This window comes from Diabrotica undecimpunctata, chromosome 6 (assembly GCF_040954645.1).
Source record: "Diabrotica undecimpunctata isolate CICGRU chromosome 6, icDiaUnde3, whole genome shotgun sequence".
NCBI classification, from domain to species: Eukaryota; Metazoa; Arthropoda; class Insecta; order Coleoptera; family Chrysomelidae; genus Diabrotica; species Diabrotica undecimpunctata.
The window spans coordinates 6,939,395-6,961,493 of NC_092808.1; the positions used below are offsets into that span (position 1 = coordinate 6,939,395).

A 22,099-nucleotide genomic window follows, 5' to 3' on the forward strand; every position below is an offset into this window, starting at 1 on the left:
CCGATGTCTCACTGCTAATATAAATACGGATTTTTTTCATTATGGACGTGAATTTACGTTTTATGGATCTTTCCTTTAAATGGGGATAAACTTGACTGAGCATATAGGACAAAGCTGGTAAGTCTGTGGTATATTCTTGAATTGTGGTTATAGGATCTGCTGACCCCGTGATATTGATTAGGAGCATGTTAAGTTGATTAACGTTTAGAGGGAAAAGTAGAGGGTGGCTTTCTATGAAGTTTTTAGCAGGGACAAGTAAGAGAGAAAATGAGCATTCAGAAGTGCTTGCTGAACTAATTTTAGCTTTTTTAGATTTTGCTTCGACTTTAGGTGGTGGAAAAATGTTACATTCTTTTGAAGATGGATCTGCTTCAGGTTAAATAATGTCATCAAAGTTTCTTTTTGGTTGATTAATTATGTGACTGTCCTTATTTGATGCATCTACTTTATTCGGTATCTCCGGGATATTAGAAATAGACATTTGTTCACACTGAGAAGGGTTTGTAGTGGGGGAAGGTAGTCTTGAAGTTTGGTGTTTTCTAAGGCACTAAAGATAATTGCTTGGGACTTTAAAGGAAATTGTACTCTCCACGCTGCCGAAGAGTATGACTGTGATGTGTTTATTTGATTTTGATGGTCTTGTATTGTAGAACTGTTGTGTGATTCCATGTTTGAATTCATTTCGATAAACGTTCGTGAAAGGTAAGTCCGACTCTGTACACCTGCTAAAACAGGTATATCGGTCTTTACTAAAAGCGGTTATTTGCTGGTAAAACTGGATTTGTTTATTGACAACAATAACAAATAATTGCAATTTGCTGACTTTAATGCTAATTTAACTGGATGTTATGTAAGGAGTTTGTACACTTACAGTTTATTTCAATATATCACTAAGATTCACAATTTATAACTTACATTAAACTTTATTAATGTTAAAAATATTCGGAGCCCATATTGAATACAACATTATAATTATCGATGCAGAACCGAACTCTATCAGCAAATTTGTTGTCCCTTTAACAGTTTGTCCACGTTTATTTTAGAGAATATACTCGTAACTGCTTTTGTTCCATTTTAGTATTCTCTCCAGAATGATTGACGAATCTTTAGCATCATTTAAAGATCAAAACGTACCAGATGATGAGCTTGGCGTACTGCAGCGATTACTCAAAGTGGATAAGCAAACTGCATTTATCATGACTATGGATATGATAACAGCAGGAGTTGATACGGTAACTAAAATATTTAAAAAAAAACGGTAAAGGTATGGATATATTCATTCAAATATAAGCTATAATATATATATATATATATATATATATATATATATATCAATAAAGTGTTATGACTCATTTCGGCCTATCCCAGCCTCATCAGACACTTGGGCTGATACAAATTCAAACTCCAACGAATGTCTCCTAAAGCTTCACCACCGCAGTGGTTAGCGTACAAAGGCGCCACCTGCTTTGGCGGCCATGAACGAAATCGATATAATAATATCGTTTTCTGTCCTCTGGTCTCTGCGAAATGTGTAAAAGATTAAATCTTCTAGCAAAAGCTGCTATCGCTTTGTTGAATTAAATCAATCAAGTCAATCTTTTAAAAGAATTGTTTTCAATTGCTAATACCTTGGCTTGTATGTAATTCATTGTGTGATCGTTTTGGTTAACGAGCACAGATAAACTACACCTATCTGAATATTTCTTCAATCACTCTTGTGGTAGGTGATATGGTCCTTTAATCGCCTTGAAGAATGGCCAATGTATTGTAAATTACAATTTGTACAAGGAATACTATACAGTGTTAGACATATTATATTTTAATGTTTTATCTTTGAGTTTAGGGAAGACTGAACTTATCGTTAAAACTGTTTTATTGTTATAAGTGGTATTAGTTATTATTACCCATTTTAAAATTATTTTTTGGTTCATTCCATCAACATAATCCCTCCAATTATAATGTCATACTAAGTTTATTCTAACATAACGGTTTTTTACTAAAATTAAAGAAATTAAATAAAATTAAATGTTTTTCAGACGGGAAAAACTCTTGGAGCGGTATTATACTTTCTGGCCAAAAATCCAGAGAAGCAAAGCATACTCCGTGAAGAAATATTAAAATACCTCCCAGAAAAAGACACGGTGTTAACAGACGAAAAGTTATCTGAAATGCAATACTTAAGAGCTGCAGTGAAAGAGAGTAGTAGGATTGCTCCAGTTGCTATCAGCGGCATCAGAACTACTTCAAAGAACATGATAATAGGAGGTTACCAAGTCCCAAAGGGGGTAAGTACTTAATTTTTAATTGTTTGCTAAATTACTGGATATGTAAAAAACAAAACGTTTTTGAAACCAAAATACAGATAATTGACCAAAAAAAAAAAGAAAAATACAACAAACAGCGACATCATATTGTGCATTTGCAGATAATGTAGCAATACATCGACAGAAGCAGACATCCAAAGAAGTGTAACTAAAAGGTGGAATTAAAAATAGAGTTGATATCAGAGTTTTAACACATTCCTAACAAATATATTTTCTGACTATGTTATAAAAGTAGCAAAAAGTAATTTATGTTTTAATTCTGTTTTAAAGATATATCAAACAATTGTTATTTAAAAAAGTTAGATTATATTAATATTTGTTTTGAATTTTTTTGCATGGGAGTGACTAACTTGCTAACCACCCGAAAAAAGGAAGTCGTGTTCCATGTCCGATATCTATGGTGGGTTACATATCGATGGCCTGGTTCCAAAAGTGACTAACTACAAAATCGTCGTTTTCGGTTAAACGAAATTTAAAGTTTAACCCTGTCGATCAAATCAGGTCTTTCAAATTGAATTATTGTTTCTCTATAAAATATTTGGTAGTAAAGCCGCGTTTACACGATGACAATTGGCGAGACAATTGTCATTGAACAATTGTCATCACGTGGTTGCGGATTGTCGGAGGCCAGTCCAGTTGAACGAGAAGATGTTTATACGGGGCCAACTATTACCATGGCAGTAGACAGCTAAAACATGGCCGACTGCTCGTCATCTGTTGTGTCCGGTGAGGGAACTGGCAAAAAACAAGACAGCACTACTGGCCTACACCGTTAACACAGCGCCAATTGTCGCGACAATTGAGATTTCGAGTGATGGGGGGGCTCACTGGGCGCAGCTCATTGTCCTCAGTCTACTCCCGGAGACAACTGAATTTTGGGCCAATTGTGAGGGCAGTTGGCAAGGCAATTGGCCTGAAGTGTTTAGACGAAGACAATAATTTCATGCCAGTCAGTTGTCTTCTGACAATTGTCTCGCCAATTGTCATCGTGTAAACGCGGCTTAATACTGACAAACACTTTAGATATAAGAATAATAAATAGTTCTTTAAATTATTCGTCTGGGGAAGGTTTTTCGTAATAAAATGCACGTAGCTACATTTGTCCTTATTATCTTTACCCTCACTCAAGAGCCGTCATGATATGTCAGGAGCTATATTTATATATAAGATCATACATGGATTTATTGATTGCCCTGTTAAGCCAGTTTAACTTTAATGTTCCCCATCAAGCTCTACGTTACCACAATGTTTTGAATATTCGTTTCCACAGAACAACCTATGGTATGTTCACTGTACCAGAAATTATAATAAAAAAAATGGCGCTAACTTCACCTACATCGAAAGATGTCCATTCCAAAGGTGGCTATGTGTTACTAGCTACATATGGAATTGCGAACTACGTTCATTGTGTACGTAGATACTAATGATTCTATATATTCTGGCGCCAAGGTTAAAATTAATGAAATTCGCCACATTTGAAACAAAACTTAAAATAATTATGCGGTTTACTGTGTAAATAGCTCAACAAAAATGGAAAAATTGAAGTTAGCCACATTTGGAATAAAGCCATCGATATGATTTTTAGAATACTTATTTTTTGTTTTAGACGGATGTACTGCCAATGCATTTTTATGCATCAACTTTGATAGACAAAAATTTTAAAGAACCTTCTAGATATATGCCAGAAAGATGGTTACGATCTGTCAGTAACGAGTACTCTGCGAAAAATGCTCATTCTTTCGCCTACATGCCGTTTGGACATGGTGCCCGTTCTTGCATCGGAAGACGATTTGCTACTTTGGAAGTGGAAGTGGCGGTTGCAAATGTAAGTATGAACTAAAATTTCTTTAACAATATTAATATTTTTGTGCAATTCTAACGAATTTTATAATTATTTAGCGCAAGCATTTTAATATTGTATTAATCCCAATTAAATCATAAATAAAACATGAAGTGCCAGTGTCTGATCAACATGGTATTTATGACAGTCCATTTAGTCCCACAATACTTTTGGTTTCTAAAAGCGTCAACCTAAACAACATAAGCGTCAACCTATAACATTTGGTACACCACATTCAAAAATATCGTGGAAGGACTGACTTTTTCCGCTGTCGCTGTTTATCGCCGTGAGATTGGCATTTGAGCAGGTTGTGCCATAGTCACCGGACCCATATTCACCGATCCCACAACGTACGGCAGAGGAAAATAAATATGAACCTCCTATTGGTCCTAATTTAAGCGTGATTTACGAGTCACCATAACCTGAAATTTTTACGTTTTATGTTTTGTTTATTTTTTAATTGTATTGAAATAGTATTCAGAATTTTAAAAGACTAAATAGTGTACGAAATAGAACATTGACTTTTAATCTTACATAATTAATGGATTTTATCATAACTCCTTATGAACTGTACTTGAAACAGAGAGACTAACAGATTTTGACAGTGGAAGATATTGTAGTTCTTTCCTTAAAAAATGCTTCCATTTAAAAGTAGGAAGAGCAAACAGTAGACATCATTAGAGGATTATGTACCTGTAGCCTAAGCAAGTCAGGAAAAATATGTAAACATTCATCTGCGGCAATATTCTCACTTAAAAATGATATAAAAACTGCATACAATTTGGTGTGTATAATTACCAAGAGAGATACGCTGTATATAGCTAATGATATTCGGCCACGTCTTCCATTGCGGAAGACCATGGAAACGACGCAGATTCTGAAGAATCTCAAACTCTTTCTGTCCAAGAATTAATCCAATTACAATCCAAAAACTCTTCTTTGACCGAATAAAAAATGGAGCTAAATTCAATCTCACTATATTTGTGAGGGCTGAGAGAATACGGGCTCATAAAAAACCGAACGAAGCGGGCCAGCGAAGACTAGTGGGAAGGTGGCAGTCGAGAGCGCCCCACGCAAGAAGGACGGGAGATCGGGACGATACGCAGCCAGTGAGCGCGCTATTTAATTCGACGGGATAGTGTGACGTAGAAGTGCCGGTATCTGTAGAGTCGAAAGTTCACGATAGCACGCCGTGTTTCAACTGACGGACCTTGAATCCCTGTAGGACTAGAGGCGTATTCATTAGCTAGAGCCTAAATACGCGAAGGTAACTAAGATCTATATACTAACCCAAGGTATATCTAATAATACGGAATTGTCCGCCCTTTAATTCCTTGCTTTGTCTCTTCTCGTCTCCCTTCGCGCCTGATCGAAACATTATTGGCCATAACTGATATTTTTTTATCTTAGTTGTAGTATACAGTCTATTTAATACATTGTAAACTCGAAATTTGTTTTTTTGTTCTTTCCGGCCGTTACAGGTAGAGACTAGAAGAGACACACATTTTTCGCTTATGCAGTGCTCCGGCTCCTAACGTAAGCCCATAGCCTCTCACTATTTACAGGACCTGAGACCGAGAAGTCCTTAATCCCCTTCCTCCCAAAATCTCCCTACCCTCTTGTAAATCCGCGAGGGCGAAACCAGTCAGTCCAGGCTAGTGGAACCAGTAAACCTTGCCCCTCTCGCAGGGATAATTATCCCCTAAGAATTGTAGATGCAATCCAAGGATATTGAGATCCAAATCATTGGGTATGACAAAACCAGCAAAAATGTAACACATTGTTCTTGGGGTTGGTTTTACTTATTTTCTAACTTTCAAAAAAAAACTTTAAAAATTTATATAGTTTTCCGGTAAAATCCAGTGGCTAAAGTACCGTTCGCGTCATAAAAAACTGGTACAACTCTTATTACCGAAAATCATGTTTTTCAAGTTATGTAAGTTGATCTTGTCACATGTGTCATTCTAATTTCTAGGGCACTGTTGCCAGTTCAACGAAAATATTATATGAAATCAGCTAAAAGCAGGGCTGTGACAGACCGCCAGTTTTGAGTATTCTAAAAACTAAAACATCGAGCATTCACGATCAGTCAGTCACATTAAATTTGTTTAAACATGCATCCTAAAAAACTCTCATATTAATTTTGTAATTTTTCATTATCTCAATTAAGTACTCATACCTTGATTTGTGTTTTATTATAATTTATGAAAATATTTCAATTCAAATATAGTGATAGATAAAATCAATCTAGACATAACTTTAAATTATTTTAATAAAACATTACAGTGAGGTATTGGATCCGTCACTTTATAATCTACGTAGGATAAAGTATAATGTTAGTTTAATGTTATCGTTCATATAATAAATATTAAATTAATCTTGGTAGTTGGCCTGTGACTAAACTTATTGATACAAAATACAGTTCGTGTTCGGTAGGTAATTGAAGTAAAAAATTAGGTACAGTAGATGCAGTCCAATGTTCCCTGTGCCAATAATCTAGGTTTAAAGATCCTTCAAATATTTTGGATATTAGCTGAACCCTAAAATCTGATCTGGTTATTAAATTTATTAAATACGGTTTTTTGTTGTTAATGATAAAAATAATATCTATCTAATAATAACTTTATTTTTTTTAATTAGATTTAGTGCAATTCCGTTATCTGTGATGGTAACAACGAATTAATTCACGAACCACTATATCCAGTCTGAACCCAGGTTTACATTGGGAAAAAAAAGTGTACCAGTTTTATATGACGGGAAGTGTACATATATTTTTTCAAATTTGTCATCTGTCCAGCTATTTGGCGTAGTGTGTCCTGCATGTACATAGGTTTCATCAACATATACAATTAAATTACCTTCGCTTCTGTAATATTTAATTTTGTCCAAATATTTAATGCGTAGAGCAGGAATATCATTCCGTTCAATTAATAAACCTCGTTTTCTTCCATTTAAATCCCAAATATTTCACAATTCTGTAGAGAGAACTCACACTTCCAGTCCACTCGTACACCTCTTCAAGCCTTTTCTGCAAAGGCTTCAATGATACATGACAACGTTTAGTCTCATGGAAACGATGAATGGTATTTCTAATGAACTGTTTGTTAATGAAATTTTAGTGTTTTATTTGACTCTGCGTTTGTTAACATACTCGCTTGTTGAATGATCCTTTCTACTGTACGTAAAGATATTCCAGTAGCTTCACTCACACGTTGTTTAATACTGGTTCGATTATCTTCAGGATATAGTATTTGCATATATTTGAATACAGTGTAAACTATTTCTTTGGATTCTGGTGTCAATCTGATCTATTTACTCGTACTACACTTAACCATCTCCATTCTACAAAATAGTTCTAATACGCGTGGTAACACCTTTCTTGTTGAGACTCGACAACATAATGAGACTAAATTAAGAACTGGTTTGAAATCCAGTGACTAGAAATTCTCGGAAATAATTCTTATCAATTCTTTGTATGTCCTTAACGAGTCGTTAAGGAGTCATTAATAATGACTTTATAATTACTGGTACTAAATTAGAAATTAACTTTTACCAAACTTTATAGAGTATATATAGCAAAATTGATGCTGTAATATTTTTGGATATTGGTTTGAAGAATTTTTTAAATTGCAGTGAAATATGACTAACCATTCCCTTTATTTATTTGTTTTATACTAATCTTATTTATATTAAACGAGCTTTATGATTGCAGATGATCAGAAATTTTGAATTATCTTGGGACCAGCCAGACATGAGATTTGAAGCCAGGCTGTTATACGGTTTCATAGACCCACTTAAGCTTACCCTCAAAGAACTAAAGTAAAAAAAAAATTACCGAAAACTAAGAAGATCTCGTTCAGACTGTTATCTTAATCGATTTATTTTATTATTTTTTGTTTGATTATAGAAAATTATGTAAATATTTAAATGTTGTATACAAAGAGTGTTGAACTTATTTTTATTAAAAAATTTTAGATGATTTTTCAGTCCAGTTGTTTCTTTAATAAATAATTATATGGTATATATGTCTATTTATCTATTAAAAATAAATTCCTATTTCCCCATTTTATGTCCTGCCATAAACGAGTCAAGTTTTCTGATGCTGTGTAAAAGGTTCTTATTTAAAGATAATTTAAGAAAATCGCACAGAAAATTTAAAAATTTTCTCGTAAGTTGTGCTTTTTCTACCTCATTAAGGTGCATCTTAAAAATTTTTTATGGGTGAAATGTGTGACTTATATTGAGGTTATACGTAGAATATATCATCTAATACAAATAATTCCTGAGTTGTAAGTTTTTGGACGGAGTAGGAGAGAAAAACCAAAGCAAACCCTAGGAGACGCTTAGACAGAACATAGATATTGGTGTGACCCTGTAACGAAAAAGCTAACAAGAATAAAAAGTAAGTAATAAACAAGTAAAATTTCACTATATGAAAGAGTGATTTTATCGTTTAAACGCCGAATATTCTCAAATTTAAATGTACACAATGCAGCAGCTCTTTTGAACGAATTTGAAAAAAATGGAGCAAGCCCTGATAACGTTGGAAAAAATTTACATTTTACACTATATCTTTAATAAAATATTTAATTCTGTGCAATTAGTTTATTTCCACACTGAAACACAACGTGCCGAAAGTCGAGTAGAGTACTTCTAGCGTGTATAAAGTTGTTGTTTTTAGTGCAACAAGCTGTAATACAGGGAAACATGGCTGAAAATGGTCAAATGCAGACATGGCAAGATTTTTGGATGCTTATCAAAACTATGATGTATTATGGAATCAAATGATATAAGGTTGAATGCTCGAATATATGAATTTTAATCAAATAAAAGACAGATATCGAGCACAGTTTGTATTAAATTTTTCCCAAGTACTTTCACTCCTAGAGCATCTTCAGGGACATTTTGGGTGACATTAGGAGAGAGAATTTTCTTATCCGATCATACTCTCTCCTAATGTCGCCCAAAAACTGTTTGTCATTTGTGTCGTGTTGTCTAAAAGTATCAGTTAATGTGTATGACATTCACCATATATTATTGGATAGCCTAATTTTGACAAAATACCCCTGAAGATGCTCTAGGAGCGAAAGTACTTGGGCAAGATTTAATAAAAATTGTGCTCGATATCTGACTTTTGTTTAATTAAAATTTATTGTGGAATCCACAAACCGAGCTTTATCGCATTCTATAAGTGAAGCGAGCAGCATTGGAAGCAATTCTACAACATATGAAAAAACCCAATATGTCTGAAAATTACTTAAAAAATAAAATAAAAAATATTAGAACAACATAAATCATGAATTGAGCAAAGTATTGAAATCACTAATGAGTGGTTCTGGATCTGACGACTTATATGTACCGGTTCTAATTTGGTTTAAAAATGCTGAGAGATTTCTGAGAACAGTAACGATGGGAGGCAGAAAAAGCCAATCAAACATGGTAGGTAGATAATATTTTTATATTTTTAAAAACATACATTTTGTTGTAATAGTCCCTAATAAATAATTTCATTTTGCCACGGTACTAAACCGAGCCCACAAAGTAGTCAGCAAAAGTATCCCGGATTTCTACAGCTCTTTTCAACTAGTTGTTATTATACTTCCCTTATTTGTTGTAATTGCGCCTAAATTTCTAGGTCCTCCGTCTCTTCTCCTTGATCCTAAAGTAATCGTAGTAGTATCCATATTCCGTAGTCAACATCCACTGTTCCTGTAGTAATATAATTTGTAGTAGTTGTACGAAGCCAATTATGCAAGGCACATGCAGCTCGAACGATTAAATCTACTGTAGACAAATTGGTAGCAAATTCGTCTTTTAAATATTCTAAATCCTGATGACAGTGTACCAAAACCATTTTCGACAATACTTAGGGCACGGGATAAAGGGTAACTAAAAATCTTTTGTTTGTGTGACAGCACTCCAATTCTTGAATACGGTTTTTAAATATTTGTACGTAGTGGAAACGCATCATCAGCTACAAAACCACATTTTCGGACAAATTAAGTCGATTTTCCGTTAGTGCTGCATTAAATTCTGATTGGTTAAAAATTAATGCATCATTTATACGGCCATTTTTTTCAACATATATGTATCTGTTCGTGGCATCCACCACAGTTAACAATATGACGCTGTATGTTTCTTTATAATTATAATAATCAGAAGCACCGTGCGAAGGATTCCTAATTAATACGTATTTTTCATCTAATCTAATCATCTTTGGATTCTGGTACCTACAACAAAATGGCAAATATGTATAATATTTACATGTGAAATTCATCATCATCATTGGTGTTACAGCCCTATAAAAGAGCCTCGACCTTCCCAAGTCTATTACGCCAGTCAGTTCTATCCATTGCCAACTGTTGCCAGTTTACTGCGCCTATTTGTCTACCATCTTCATCTACACCATCCCTTCATCTGACTTTTGTCCTACCCCTACTTCTACTTGCCACAGGTTGTGACATAAGGATTCTTCTAGGAGGGTTGTTCTGCTGTGATCTTGCCAGATGTCCTGCCCATCTTAGTCTTCCTATTTTTATAAAGGATACTACGTCTTTACCACCAAATATATGTTTATATCTGTGATATATCTCGTAGTTGTACCTCCTTCTCCAAACACCATTTTCACAGATGCCACCGAATATTCTTCTCAGGATCCTTCGTTCAAATATAAGCAGGAGATTTTCATCTGCCTTGGAAATATTCCATGTTTCCGACCCATATGTCAATACTGGTTGTATAAGGGTTTTGTATATGGTTATTTTTGTTTTTTGGCTTAAGTTTCTGCTTCTCATATGTCTACTCAGTCCAAAATAGCATTTGTTTGCTAGGATTATTCTTCGCTTGATTTCTTTCGTCATGACGTTCTCCTTGGTGATCAGGGAGCCTAAGTATGTGAATTTGTTCACCACTTTAAAGGTAGAGTTATCAACCGTGAATTGGTGGCCGATGTTTCTGGCTCTATTGTTGGTTGTTGATGCCATTATCTTAGTTTTTTCCTCATTTAGTTGCAGGCCCATATTTTTTGAGGCGTTTGACAAAGTAATATACATTTCTTCTAGCTTGCGTGTTGTGCGGGCAACTAGGTCAACATCATCTCCATATGCCAAAATTTGGGATGATTTATTAAAAATGTTTCCTCTATTGTCTATTTAGAGATCCCTGACTGCCTTTTCCAGAGCTATGTTGAAAAGGAGACACGCCAGCGCATCTCCCTTTCGCAGCCCAACATGCGTTTCAAATGCCTGTGATTGTTCGTCCTGTATTTCGACTTTGCAAACAACTTTACGCATTGTAGCCTTAACCAATCTTATTAGTTTATCGGAGATGTGGAATTCATATATGGCTTCATACAATTTATTTCTTAGGACACTCTCATAGGCCGATTTAAAATCTACGAAAAGATGGTATGTGCCGATATTGAATTCATTGGTTTTTTCCAGTATTTGTCTTAGCATAAAGATCTGGTCTGTTGTTGATCGATCAGGCCTGAAACCACTTTGATATTCGCCAAGAAGCTCCTCTGAATATGCACTTAGGCTACCATATGAAATACTCGAAAATATTTTGTATGCTGTATTAAGGAGGGTTATTCCCCTATAGTTTCTACATTCCAATTGATCACCCTTTTTGTGTAGCGGGCAAACGATCCCTATACACCACTCTTCTGGAATTTGTTCCTCATTCCAGGCTCTCAGTATGATTTTATATATAATATGATTAGTCAGAGCAGCACCTCCTCATTTAATAAGTTCCGCGGGTATACCATCATCTCCTGGAGATTTATTTTTTTTTTATGTGTTTTATTGAATCCCGTACTTCCTGAATTGATGGAGGCTCCAATGGTGTATTGTTGTTTACTCCTGGGGGTGGTTAATTTAGATCTTCTACTTCGATAGTAAGTAGTTCTTTATAGTGTTCCACCCACCTTTTCAATACTTACTCAAGTCGGTGCAATTGTATCTAATAATTCCTCGATAATTGATTGTATTAGTGAAGGTTTTCTGTAACTGCTATTCTCATTTGATATTTTTTTTAATAAAATTCCAAATTTTTGGTATGAATTTTTTTTTTATTAAGTTGATTGATAAATTCTACCCAACATTTTTTTTGTTTTTGTTTAAACATTAGTCTACACTGTGCTTGTACTTTTCGTAGATCTATATAATTTTGAAAATTTGCTACTCTATTATAATTCTTTCAAGCGGCTTTTCTATCTCTCACTTTATCGTTGCAATCTCTATCTCACCAAACTGGTCTTATGGTTTTCTTACTGTCGGCTGTGCTACATTTCATTGCCTTATTAGCTGCTTTATTAATATTGGAGACCAACTGTTCAAAGTTGTCTACTGTGGAAGTGAAACTTTCATTTTTGATACTGTTTGTTAAAATATTTTGATAGGTTTTCCCGTTGGCCGAAGATTCAATCCATTTTCGACTTGGTTGTATTGTACTGTTATTATAGGTTTGTTCCAACCCGTCAAATTACTGTTCTCGGAATGGTTACGCGTATGCGCTGTAAAGAAAATGCGTTCCAACCATTTAGTTATCGTTCCGGGTACGATAATGTTTCTGTTCCAACTGAAGTAGAATCATTCTGGAATCGTTTTCAGAACGGTAATTATGATACTCAACTAAAAGTAAGAATCGTAGTGGAACTGGGGACTGACTTGCGTAGTACGTGTATATCGTTTGTTAACATATTGCTAGAGCTGATTTTAGGTTTTGGAGTTTGTGATTGTGTTTGAAGAAAGTAAAGATATAATTATAAGATACCGCTTTAATTTTTAAGAACATGTTTGACGACGAGGATTATAGTGATTTAGAATCCGATACAGAGACAAGCGATGACGATATGGAGGTCATTTTACAAGAATCAAGGGTAAAAAATGAAAATTATTTAGGTAAGAATGAACCAATATTAAATTAAAAAATATTTAGCAATTTAAATTATAAAATTACAGATGACACAGTACAACAATACTCCCCAGAAGTTTTTTTTGAGCATTTCAGAGTGTCGAGGGGTATTGTGGAAAATATAAGTGAATGTTATGAAGCAAGCCATGATTTTCATAAACAAGCTGGAAAGTATGGGAACATTTCTGCTTTACATCAGGTACCTACAATAACTTATGTGTATGTTATTTTAGACATGTAACACATTTATAAATGGCACATTTTAGGTCCTTATCTATTTATGGTATATAGGACATCAAACTGCAAGTTTCCGAGATGTCGGTGATCGGTTTAACGTGACTATAAGTTCCGTTAATAGAATTATACGACCGTCTTTCCTTGTTTCTCAGTAACCTATCCATAGACATTATTAAATGGCCAGATGAAAATGAAAAATCTATTAGTGAACAATATTTTAGAAATAATGGATTTCCGAATGTGATAGGTGCGAGAGACGGATGTCACATTAAAATAGATAAACCTGCAAATGACCCGGACTCGTACATAAATCGAAAAGGATTTTATTCAATCCAGGTTAGTTTACTTTAGGTAGTTAACAATTTCAAAAACTTTATTTTTTTGTAGATGCAAGCTGTATGTAATTATAGAAGAAAAATTATAGATGTTTTTATAGGTTATCCCGGATCTGTGCATGATAGCCGGGTGTTCAGAAACTCTCCTTTAAAAAACAATTTGGAAATAAAATGCGGTAGATATTTTCTTTTGGGAGATAGTGGATATCCGTTACAAACTAATTTACTTACACCTTAGAAAGACAATTAGAGGTAATTTAACAAGGAGACAAATTAATTATAATTTAAAATTATCAAAGAATCGCTACATAATTGAACATTGTTTTGGAATCTTCAAACAAAAGTTTCGCCAACTTTATCATATAAAACTAAGAGATACAAGAATTATAGTACATTTTATAACGGCAGCGTGTGTACTTCATAACATAGCGATTGAAGAAGAATTTTTAGTGAACATTATTAGGGAGCCAGATGTGCAATTACAATTTGCACAAAATCATCTAGTTGAAGTAGATAATCATGCAGAAGTCGAAGAAGATGTAGGAGTCACTGTAATAAGGGACAGAATCTGCAATTCATTAGAAATATAAAAAAACTTTGTTTTATTTGACAGATATTAGAAAAATAAAAAATCTTTATTTGACCGCTGTCAAAAATATACTTTTGTATGTACTTTATTAAAAAATATTGAAAACAACAGTGTTTTAATTGGTTGCAGAGTTAAATTGACATTTACACTTCCACGTTTTCATGATCTCATTCCTTTCTTCCATTACTTTGGTTCTTCTCTTTGCTTCTTCTAGTCTCTGTCTTTCAATTTCTAACCTTACCTCATAATACAATTTGCGATCTAATCTCAATTTTTCTAACTGAGAAGTGTTTCTTTTTGCTATTTTAAATTTGCGAGATGGTGTCGATTTGGAGGGTAAAGATATTTCTGGCGATATGTTATCGATTAAACTCGAAGGTTGATTAGTTTCTTTTTCCTCTGTTATAGTTGTTTCAGATTCTACCTCGAATGATGTGTCCACTGTGTTGCTACATAATAAAATTTCTGGATGTACATTTTTCTTCTTCCCAAATATTGCTTCCATTTCAAGTTGATACTCAAAAAATTTTCGACTTCTACCTAAAATAAAACACAATCACTAAATTATATTGTTAAAAACCGATTGGATTTTTGTTTTACTACCTAAATCTTTCCCTCAAACAAAAATATGAAATTGTTTTCTTTAGAATCTTACCTGTTTTCTTCTGGTCATCCACAAACTTTTTGTAGTTTCGTTCTAGTACCTTCCATCGGTTGTGACAGTTGTTGGAAGTTACCAATATATTGATCTTACAAAGTTCTTCCGCAATCCTTTGCCACAACATTTTTACATTTTTTATTTGGAATGTGCCCACCAGTTTTCTGTATTTGCTGTAAAAATCTATAAGTTGTTTTGTTTGATTGACGCTCCATTTAAATTCTGTCCCCAATCCTAATACAGCAGACGAAACAGGGGTTGTAGTGGATGTGGTGTTGATTACCACATACTCTTGTAACTCTAAAAATAAATATTCTAATTGTAACTGATTTAATAAGAAAGAAAGTAAAATGGGAAACCCAGTGGTTGGCTGTATACCATAGTTTTGAAAAAACTTACATTGAATTAAAAACTTCGGATGTATGGTATGAAATGTATATTAAAATATACATTTTAATATACCATCATACATTAGTTTTAGTAGTTTTTACTTCAATGTACGTTTTTTTGATTTAATAAAGGTTTTGAAACTGTTTTCTTGTGGCATGTCTAGGTTATATATTGTATTTATATATGGGATTAAGCTACAATTGATTGTAATTAAAATTTCATTTTTGACTTACTAAAATTTGTCGTTTCGATTTCGAGGTTAATTGTTGGCCTAATCCCATATATACACAATATTTAATTAATAACTGTAACTGTGAATATAAGTATTTATAATATAAAAATAATCACATGTATTTAACTTACCAGCTAATTTATTATCCATTTTTAATCACTCACAAACAGTTCCGAAAGCGTTCCAACTTCGTTCAATATATCACCAAAGAATATAGACGCTTATATATTCGCTTATATATATATAGAATATATATAGAATATAGACGCTTATATAAGCGTCTATATTCTTTGATATCACCGTTCTCGAAATGGTGACAAGTCGGCGTCTGCGCATAGAACGAAATGTGTATTCGTTTACCAAATTCCCATCAGTAAACATGAGCACGTGTTGATATTCGCCGTCTCATTCGTCAAGAGGCGATAAAATATAATTTATTACCGTAAGCGAGACAGATTCTCATGTTACAGATCCCAATTCGCCATCATTTTAAATTCTAATTGTATCGTGTTGATTTTTAAGTTAATATATTGTGTTATAGTTATTGTTAAGTTATTTACTGGTCATGTTATTTTTTAGAGTTTAGTTTAATTGTGATATAATGATTAAATTTCAAGAAATTTTTACACTAACAGTTTCAAAAGTAAATATTTTTAAAAATCGTATGATACATAGGTCGTACATCAGTACGACCCTGTTTGGCTTACACGTGGTTCTATTGACGATTGGGCATTTGTAGAATGAATAGGGTTTAGTTCAAGAACGATTACAGAAACGGTTATTGTATGTTGGTTGGAACAAACCTTATATCGCCCTGTTAATATTGTACTTATAGGAAAGTGGTCGGAGCCTAGTGTATCATCTAAAGGATGATATTTTTGTTATAATAAACCTTATGTTAAATATTGCATTCAAAAGATATATTATCATATTCGCAACATTTAATAAGTAAACAAACAAAAGTGTAGATACCTTCTTTGTTAAAAATAATTAATGTATTTTTTTGAAGGTGACCAGAGAATTTATCCGTCAGTATAAACAAAATTTGTTGTTTAAAATGACCTTGAATCTTGACCATTGTCAACAATTAGGTATTTTAGTATTTTTATCACTATCTTACAAGCCGTCATGCTGTTAAAACGCGCTCTTCGGTTGAAATTTTCAACACTTTGCCAAGCCACCAAATATTCCACAGCGCCCAACCGAGAAAATTTTTATAAAAATTTGGCAAGTGCTCACAATGATGAAGCGATTCCAGAGGGATGGAAAAATGCCAAACCGTTTGAGAGCATACCTGGACCGAAACCTTTGCCGGTGCTGGGAAATATGTGGAGGTTTTTTCCTGGAGCAGAGCTTCATAATATAAATACGGATAAACTTTTCCTACTGTAAGTATATTTTCACTAACATTATTTTGACTTATAAAACCCTGTAGATCATGAGTATGAGTAGACCTATAACCTGTTGTGAATTACAATATATTTACAATTCATCATCATCATCATTCTATTTACCTTTATTCCTATGTGGGGTCAGCTTCCCCAATTACATTTCTCCATAAGTTTGTATCTTAGGTCATATCAATATCAAACTCCTTCCATCTATTCTCGTTTTCGTCTCATCCGCTCTCATTTCGGTGTTTCCCTTTCTTTTTAACTGCCCAACATTGGGAATGCTACCTGTAGTTTCGCTGTAAATTTATCTAACACTAATAAAAATAAATAAGGACTACGCACTGAGCCCTGGTGCTAACCCTACTTTCACATGAAATCTATCATTCTCTCCCACACCTTTCTAATACTAGTTGTTACTTCCTTGTACATGTCTCTCACAATCCTTACATATTCACCGGGGACGCCTTTTTTTATTGAGTATCCAGCACAGAATCTCTCGAGGAACTCTATCTAATGCTTTCTCAAGATCAATGAATACCATATAAGCGTTTTTTTCTTTATTGCATAAATCCCTCTAAGAATTACTCCTTCCCATATTTTCATGGTGTGATTAAGCAGTTTTATGGTCCTGTAGTTTATTCATTGTTGTACATCTCCCTTATTTTTATTAACAGGCACCAGCCTTTGTCGAACTTCCATAATGCCTATTAACCAACTTGTTCTTATCTCTCCTAATGCTCTCCACACTTCCTCACAAATATCATTTGGTAAAATCCCTTTTTCTTTCTTAATTTTTCGGAGTGCTTGATCCATTTCTCGTTTGATATCTTGATCACACTCTATTTGCAACTAATTACATACTATTTATTCAGCAAGGAATGTTCAAAGCGGGTTAAATTTGGTTAGCCTATTCATGTGATATTCTTTCCATATAAATCTAAAATTAAATAGCGAAGAACGCATTAGACCAAAATGAAAAACTGCAACAAAAAACACTAAAACAAGTCGAAAATGCAGCAATAAAAAAAATAGTAAAAACAAAAAATATTGTTTTATTACATTATAAAATAAATTTTTAAGATTTCAACGACGGTATGGAGATGTAGTACGTTTAGGAGGAATATGGGGACGCAGAGATAAGATATTCCTGTATGATCCAGATGATATGGAGTATGTGAGTATGTATATATAATAACCTTCGTATAAGAGTTTATTTATATCACTTTTATTATATCTTTTAATAGTCCATTCTTTCACGATTTTTGCTCAGAATGTTAAAGAAGCACGAGGTGCATTTATTTCCCTTTTTTTTTTCAAAATAACTCAACAACTAAAAAAGATACAGAACAAATGTTAAAATACAATAATAGTATATTACTTTATGAGGCGGAGAAGCATGACTTTTCTTGACGCGCCCGATATTCGCCCGGGCAAGTCAAGAAAAGTCGCTTCTTTGCCGAATAAAGTATACTATTTTTTCTTCAAAAGTAGCAATTTTCAACCATAAATAGTACAATTCATACGCTATTTTTACTCGAAATTAACTGTGACAACTATCAAAGTCGTCTAGATGTTAGAAATTAAAATAATTAAGTCGTCGGTGGGATTTGCGTCTCCCTGGTTACAGTTGTTTGACAGTTGTTTGCAATTATTAAAGACAGCTTATTGTTGTTGCAACCGCAAGCGCAAATTTAGTGCGAAAATGGAAAACCTAAACGAAATTGAATCCGCGGCTAATGATGCAGTAGCACGTTTGGGGCCCTCCAAGTTCGATAAGAACGATAATGCTCAAAAAATTTTAAACCCTCATGATTCGCCAACATCGGGAATTATTGCTGAAAGTTGTTCTCGACCATCAGTATCATCAACAATTACCAATGCGTATCAAGAGTCGGGAACATTTTTGCACGGTTTCAATTTTGAAAATGCCTCATTAACTAATTGTACTTTTTGTTTTGTTTAATTGTTGTTAATGACATTTGTATTGTTGCTTTGTGACATGTTTCATATTGTTGCCATGACATGTTTCCCTCCGCCGTAAAGAAATGGGAAAAAAAACTGCTGCCGGCGGAGACATCAAACTTTGACAGGATCAAGTTAGATAAGTAATGTCACCATTATTTGACGTTTGAAGAAAAACAGTTTTTTTACTAAAGATTTTAATTTTTTTTTATTTCTATGTACTAAAAATTAAATGAGATATGATTGCTTAAAGGTTGTATTCGCATGTCTTTAGCTCCATCTTCAAGCCCTTTTTTCAATATTTTTTTTTTCAAAACTAAACCTTCTAAGCCAATTAAACTTTTAGAATGCAATGTTTGTAAATAAATGAAGTAAATTATAACTAAACAACGAATAGTTTCAAGCTAGGTGGTTTTGACGGAGGTAAGTTTGATACTTTTTCTACGTCACAAAAAGTATAAGTGGACTTATATTTTAGCTATAACTTACCTTAATTTTCATGCAAATCAATTTTACCTGTAATCATTTTAAATATTTTTGTAAGATCTTTCGATTTTTGTATTCGATGAATAAAAGTCTACTTTCGATCAGCTATAACCTTGTTTTCTTTTTGAGACAGAGATTAATATACACAATATAAAATAGTTTAGTTTTAAGAAGTTGTCGTTTGACCTAGAATAAATGCACATCGATTTGTCCACCGTTATGATTTTCTTGTGAAACCCTAAAATCACTGAGAAATTTTTAAGTAGGTACATGCTAAAATATTTTAGCGCAGCATACTAACACTGCGTACTGCCCCCTATAAGATGTATTTCTTCGTCTTGTACGATTATGTCTACAGTATATTTCTACAGAATATTATTTTTACAGATACTTCGCAACAGCGGCCCTTTCCCTTCCAGATTCATTATGGACGCCATGTTTTATTATCGAAGTAAACTAAGAAAAGATTTCTTTAAAGGGAACCTAGGAATTGCTTTATTGTAAGTTTATTTTTTGTATGTACTGTAAATAGAGTGTAGTGATAATCAACAGTCGGGATCGTCAATTTTAAGCATACGAAATATGGTTCCTATGCTTTAAGATTTCTTTTCATATTCTTCTTTGAGTGCCATCTCCGCGACAAAGGTTGGCAATCATCACTGCTATTCTAACATTTGCCACTACAGCACGAAAGAGTTCACTTTAGCTGCATCCAAACTATTCTCTGAGGTTTTTCAGCCAGAACATTCTTCTTCTACCTATGCTACTCTTTCCTTGAAAGGAAATTATTTTCGTATGCAAAAGTTTAAAGATAATGAGAAGAGAGAAGGCAACAACAAATAAACAGACAAATTATGAAAATAACTATACTTTATTTTAGATTAGGAACGGAACGTTTGGCTTATGCAGATCAGTGTTACCAAAACTCTCAGTCACGCGTTGCTACTAGACTGCCGATATACGAGTCATTCAGCACTGTGCAGATGAAGATTGACGAAAAAATCACGACACAAAAGTGAAACTGGTCAGGGCACTTAATAAACTTGAAAATAGTAGCGGGAAACTGGCTATAAGGGGCCTAGTGTAGGGAACATTGGAGGAGATTGAGGGATACCTATGTCCAGCAATGGCCATGATTGGTTGAATAATGATATCTGTATCTAAATTACAAACACATTTGAATTTAAACAGATTTGCTTGGCTTACATGTTTGCTTTGTTCGTTTTATGTAAGAACAGTCTAATAAAACGTTTCTTGTCTGTGATGTAAAGAGATATGCGTTCGCTGCGCACTCAATAAACGTTCAAGCGATAAACGGAAACACATAAAATGATAACTGTGTGTTATTTTAGGCAAGGTGAGGAATGGTATAAGTTAAGAACTATCGTAAATCCAATACTAATGCAACCTAAAACAATTCAACAATACACCACGAGAATGGATGGAACAGCTAAGGACCTCATGAAGCTTATTGCATATCGCATGAAAAGTAGTGGGACTAATACAACATCCGAAGATTTTGAGAAAGATCTGTATAAATGGGCATTGGAGTCAGTTGCGATTATTGCTTTAAACAGACAATTAGGTATCGTATATTTCCTTATTTTATCACAATCATCAATTTCGCTATTTATTTAAAATACATATTTTTGGCATTCAAAGAGTGACTGTACTTTGAAATAAGGTATCATCATGGTGCTAGAGTCCTTAAAAGGCCTTGACCGTCTCAAAATTTCTGCGCCATTCTGATCTGTCCATTGCTTCGATTTTTCAGTTAGCAACACCGATCTTCTCAGCATCCTGTGTTATCCCGTGTATACACCTCAACTTTGGTCTGCACCCATCTCTTATTCCCACCGGCTGTGCTGTTAAAATCTTTTTTATCATCTTCGATTCAGGTAAATAGCCACTTAATAAATTTTGCAGTTTTCTTTGCCATTTTGAAACGTCGTCAAAGTTAGCATTTGCAGTTTCTACAAAAAATTGCTCTAAATTTAATGTTATGTATTTAGCAAAACTTGTCAAGCCAGCCATTAGAAGCTTTAAAATTCAAATTAAGTTATTTCACCACCTCTAAAGCTCTTTCTTTTATTATCGTTCCAGATAATGGAATATTCTTACTTCTCACTTTACAAGACCAATCGTATACTATAGCATCGATGGCAACACCTTCAGTTTTAATCCTATTTTTTTGTTGGAACATTTCCACTTTCACTATACCACTTTTTTAAATCGGCCTTTTTATTTAAAATGTCACTAACTTGATTTTTTCCTATTTGAAACTTCCCGGCCAAAACTCGAACACTATAATTATTTTTTATTAGATGCTTCTATCACCGATATTTTTTCTTCCACTTAAAAACTTTCTTTTAGTTGAAGACATTGTTACCCAAGGAGGAATAAATTCTGAAATGGATTTATAGAGAAACCACTGTTTTGGCAAGGTCACACTAGCCATTGTCAAGTCAGATAGTTTTTCTTCTTCTTGATGTTCTTAATTAACATTTATTTATGAAGATCACGTTTTTAGGGGCTCTTGATGCACATACAGACAAAAATTCAGAAACCAACAAATTCGTTCTAGCTGTATTGAAGTTCTTCGATCAAACCTTCTATTTAGAACACCTGCCACCATATTGGAAGTATCTTCCCTCCAAGAGGTTTAAAGAATATGCTGATAATCTTGACTATATAAATGAGTGAGTAGAAAAATAATTCTTTCTTATTTTGTGCAGT

The 22,099-nt window shown here is 33.7% G+C and overlaps 1 protein-coding gene across 1 annotated transcript in view; it reads left to right on the forward strand.

Annotated features, from left to right (window-relative positions):
* The window catches only part of LOC140443450 (uncharacterized), a 60,457-nt gene that overhangs the window by 27,290 nt on the left and 11,068 nt on the right, over nucleotides 1-22,099 (forward strand). Inside the window, exons 6-16 of the mRNA XM_072534714.1 lie at nucleotides 1,079-1,232; nucleotides 2,037-2,285; nucleotides 3,931-4,149; nucleotides 7,877-7,983; nucleotides 12,629-12,803; nucleotides 12,956-13,067; nucleotides 16,645-16,909; nucleotides 17,996-18,089; nucleotides 19,751-19,863; nucleotides 20,716-20,948; nucleotides 21,894-22,062. Of these exons, the coding sequence (XP_072390815.1) occupies nucleotides 1,079-1,232; nucleotides 2,037-2,285; nucleotides 3,931-4,149; nucleotides 7,877-7,983; nucleotides 12,629-12,803; nucleotides 12,956-13,067; nucleotides 16,645-16,909; nucleotides 17,996-18,089; nucleotides 19,751-19,863; nucleotides 20,716-20,948; nucleotides 21,894-22,062 (1,890 nt within the window). The remainder of the gene's footprint in view (nucleotides 1-1,078; nucleotides 1,233-2,036; nucleotides 2,286-3,930; nucleotides 4,150-7,876; nucleotides 7,984-12,628; nucleotides 12,804-12,955; nucleotides 13,068-16,644; nucleotides 16,910-17,995; nucleotides 18,090-19,750; nucleotides 19,864-20,715; nucleotides 20,949-21,893; nucleotides 22,063-22,099) is intronic.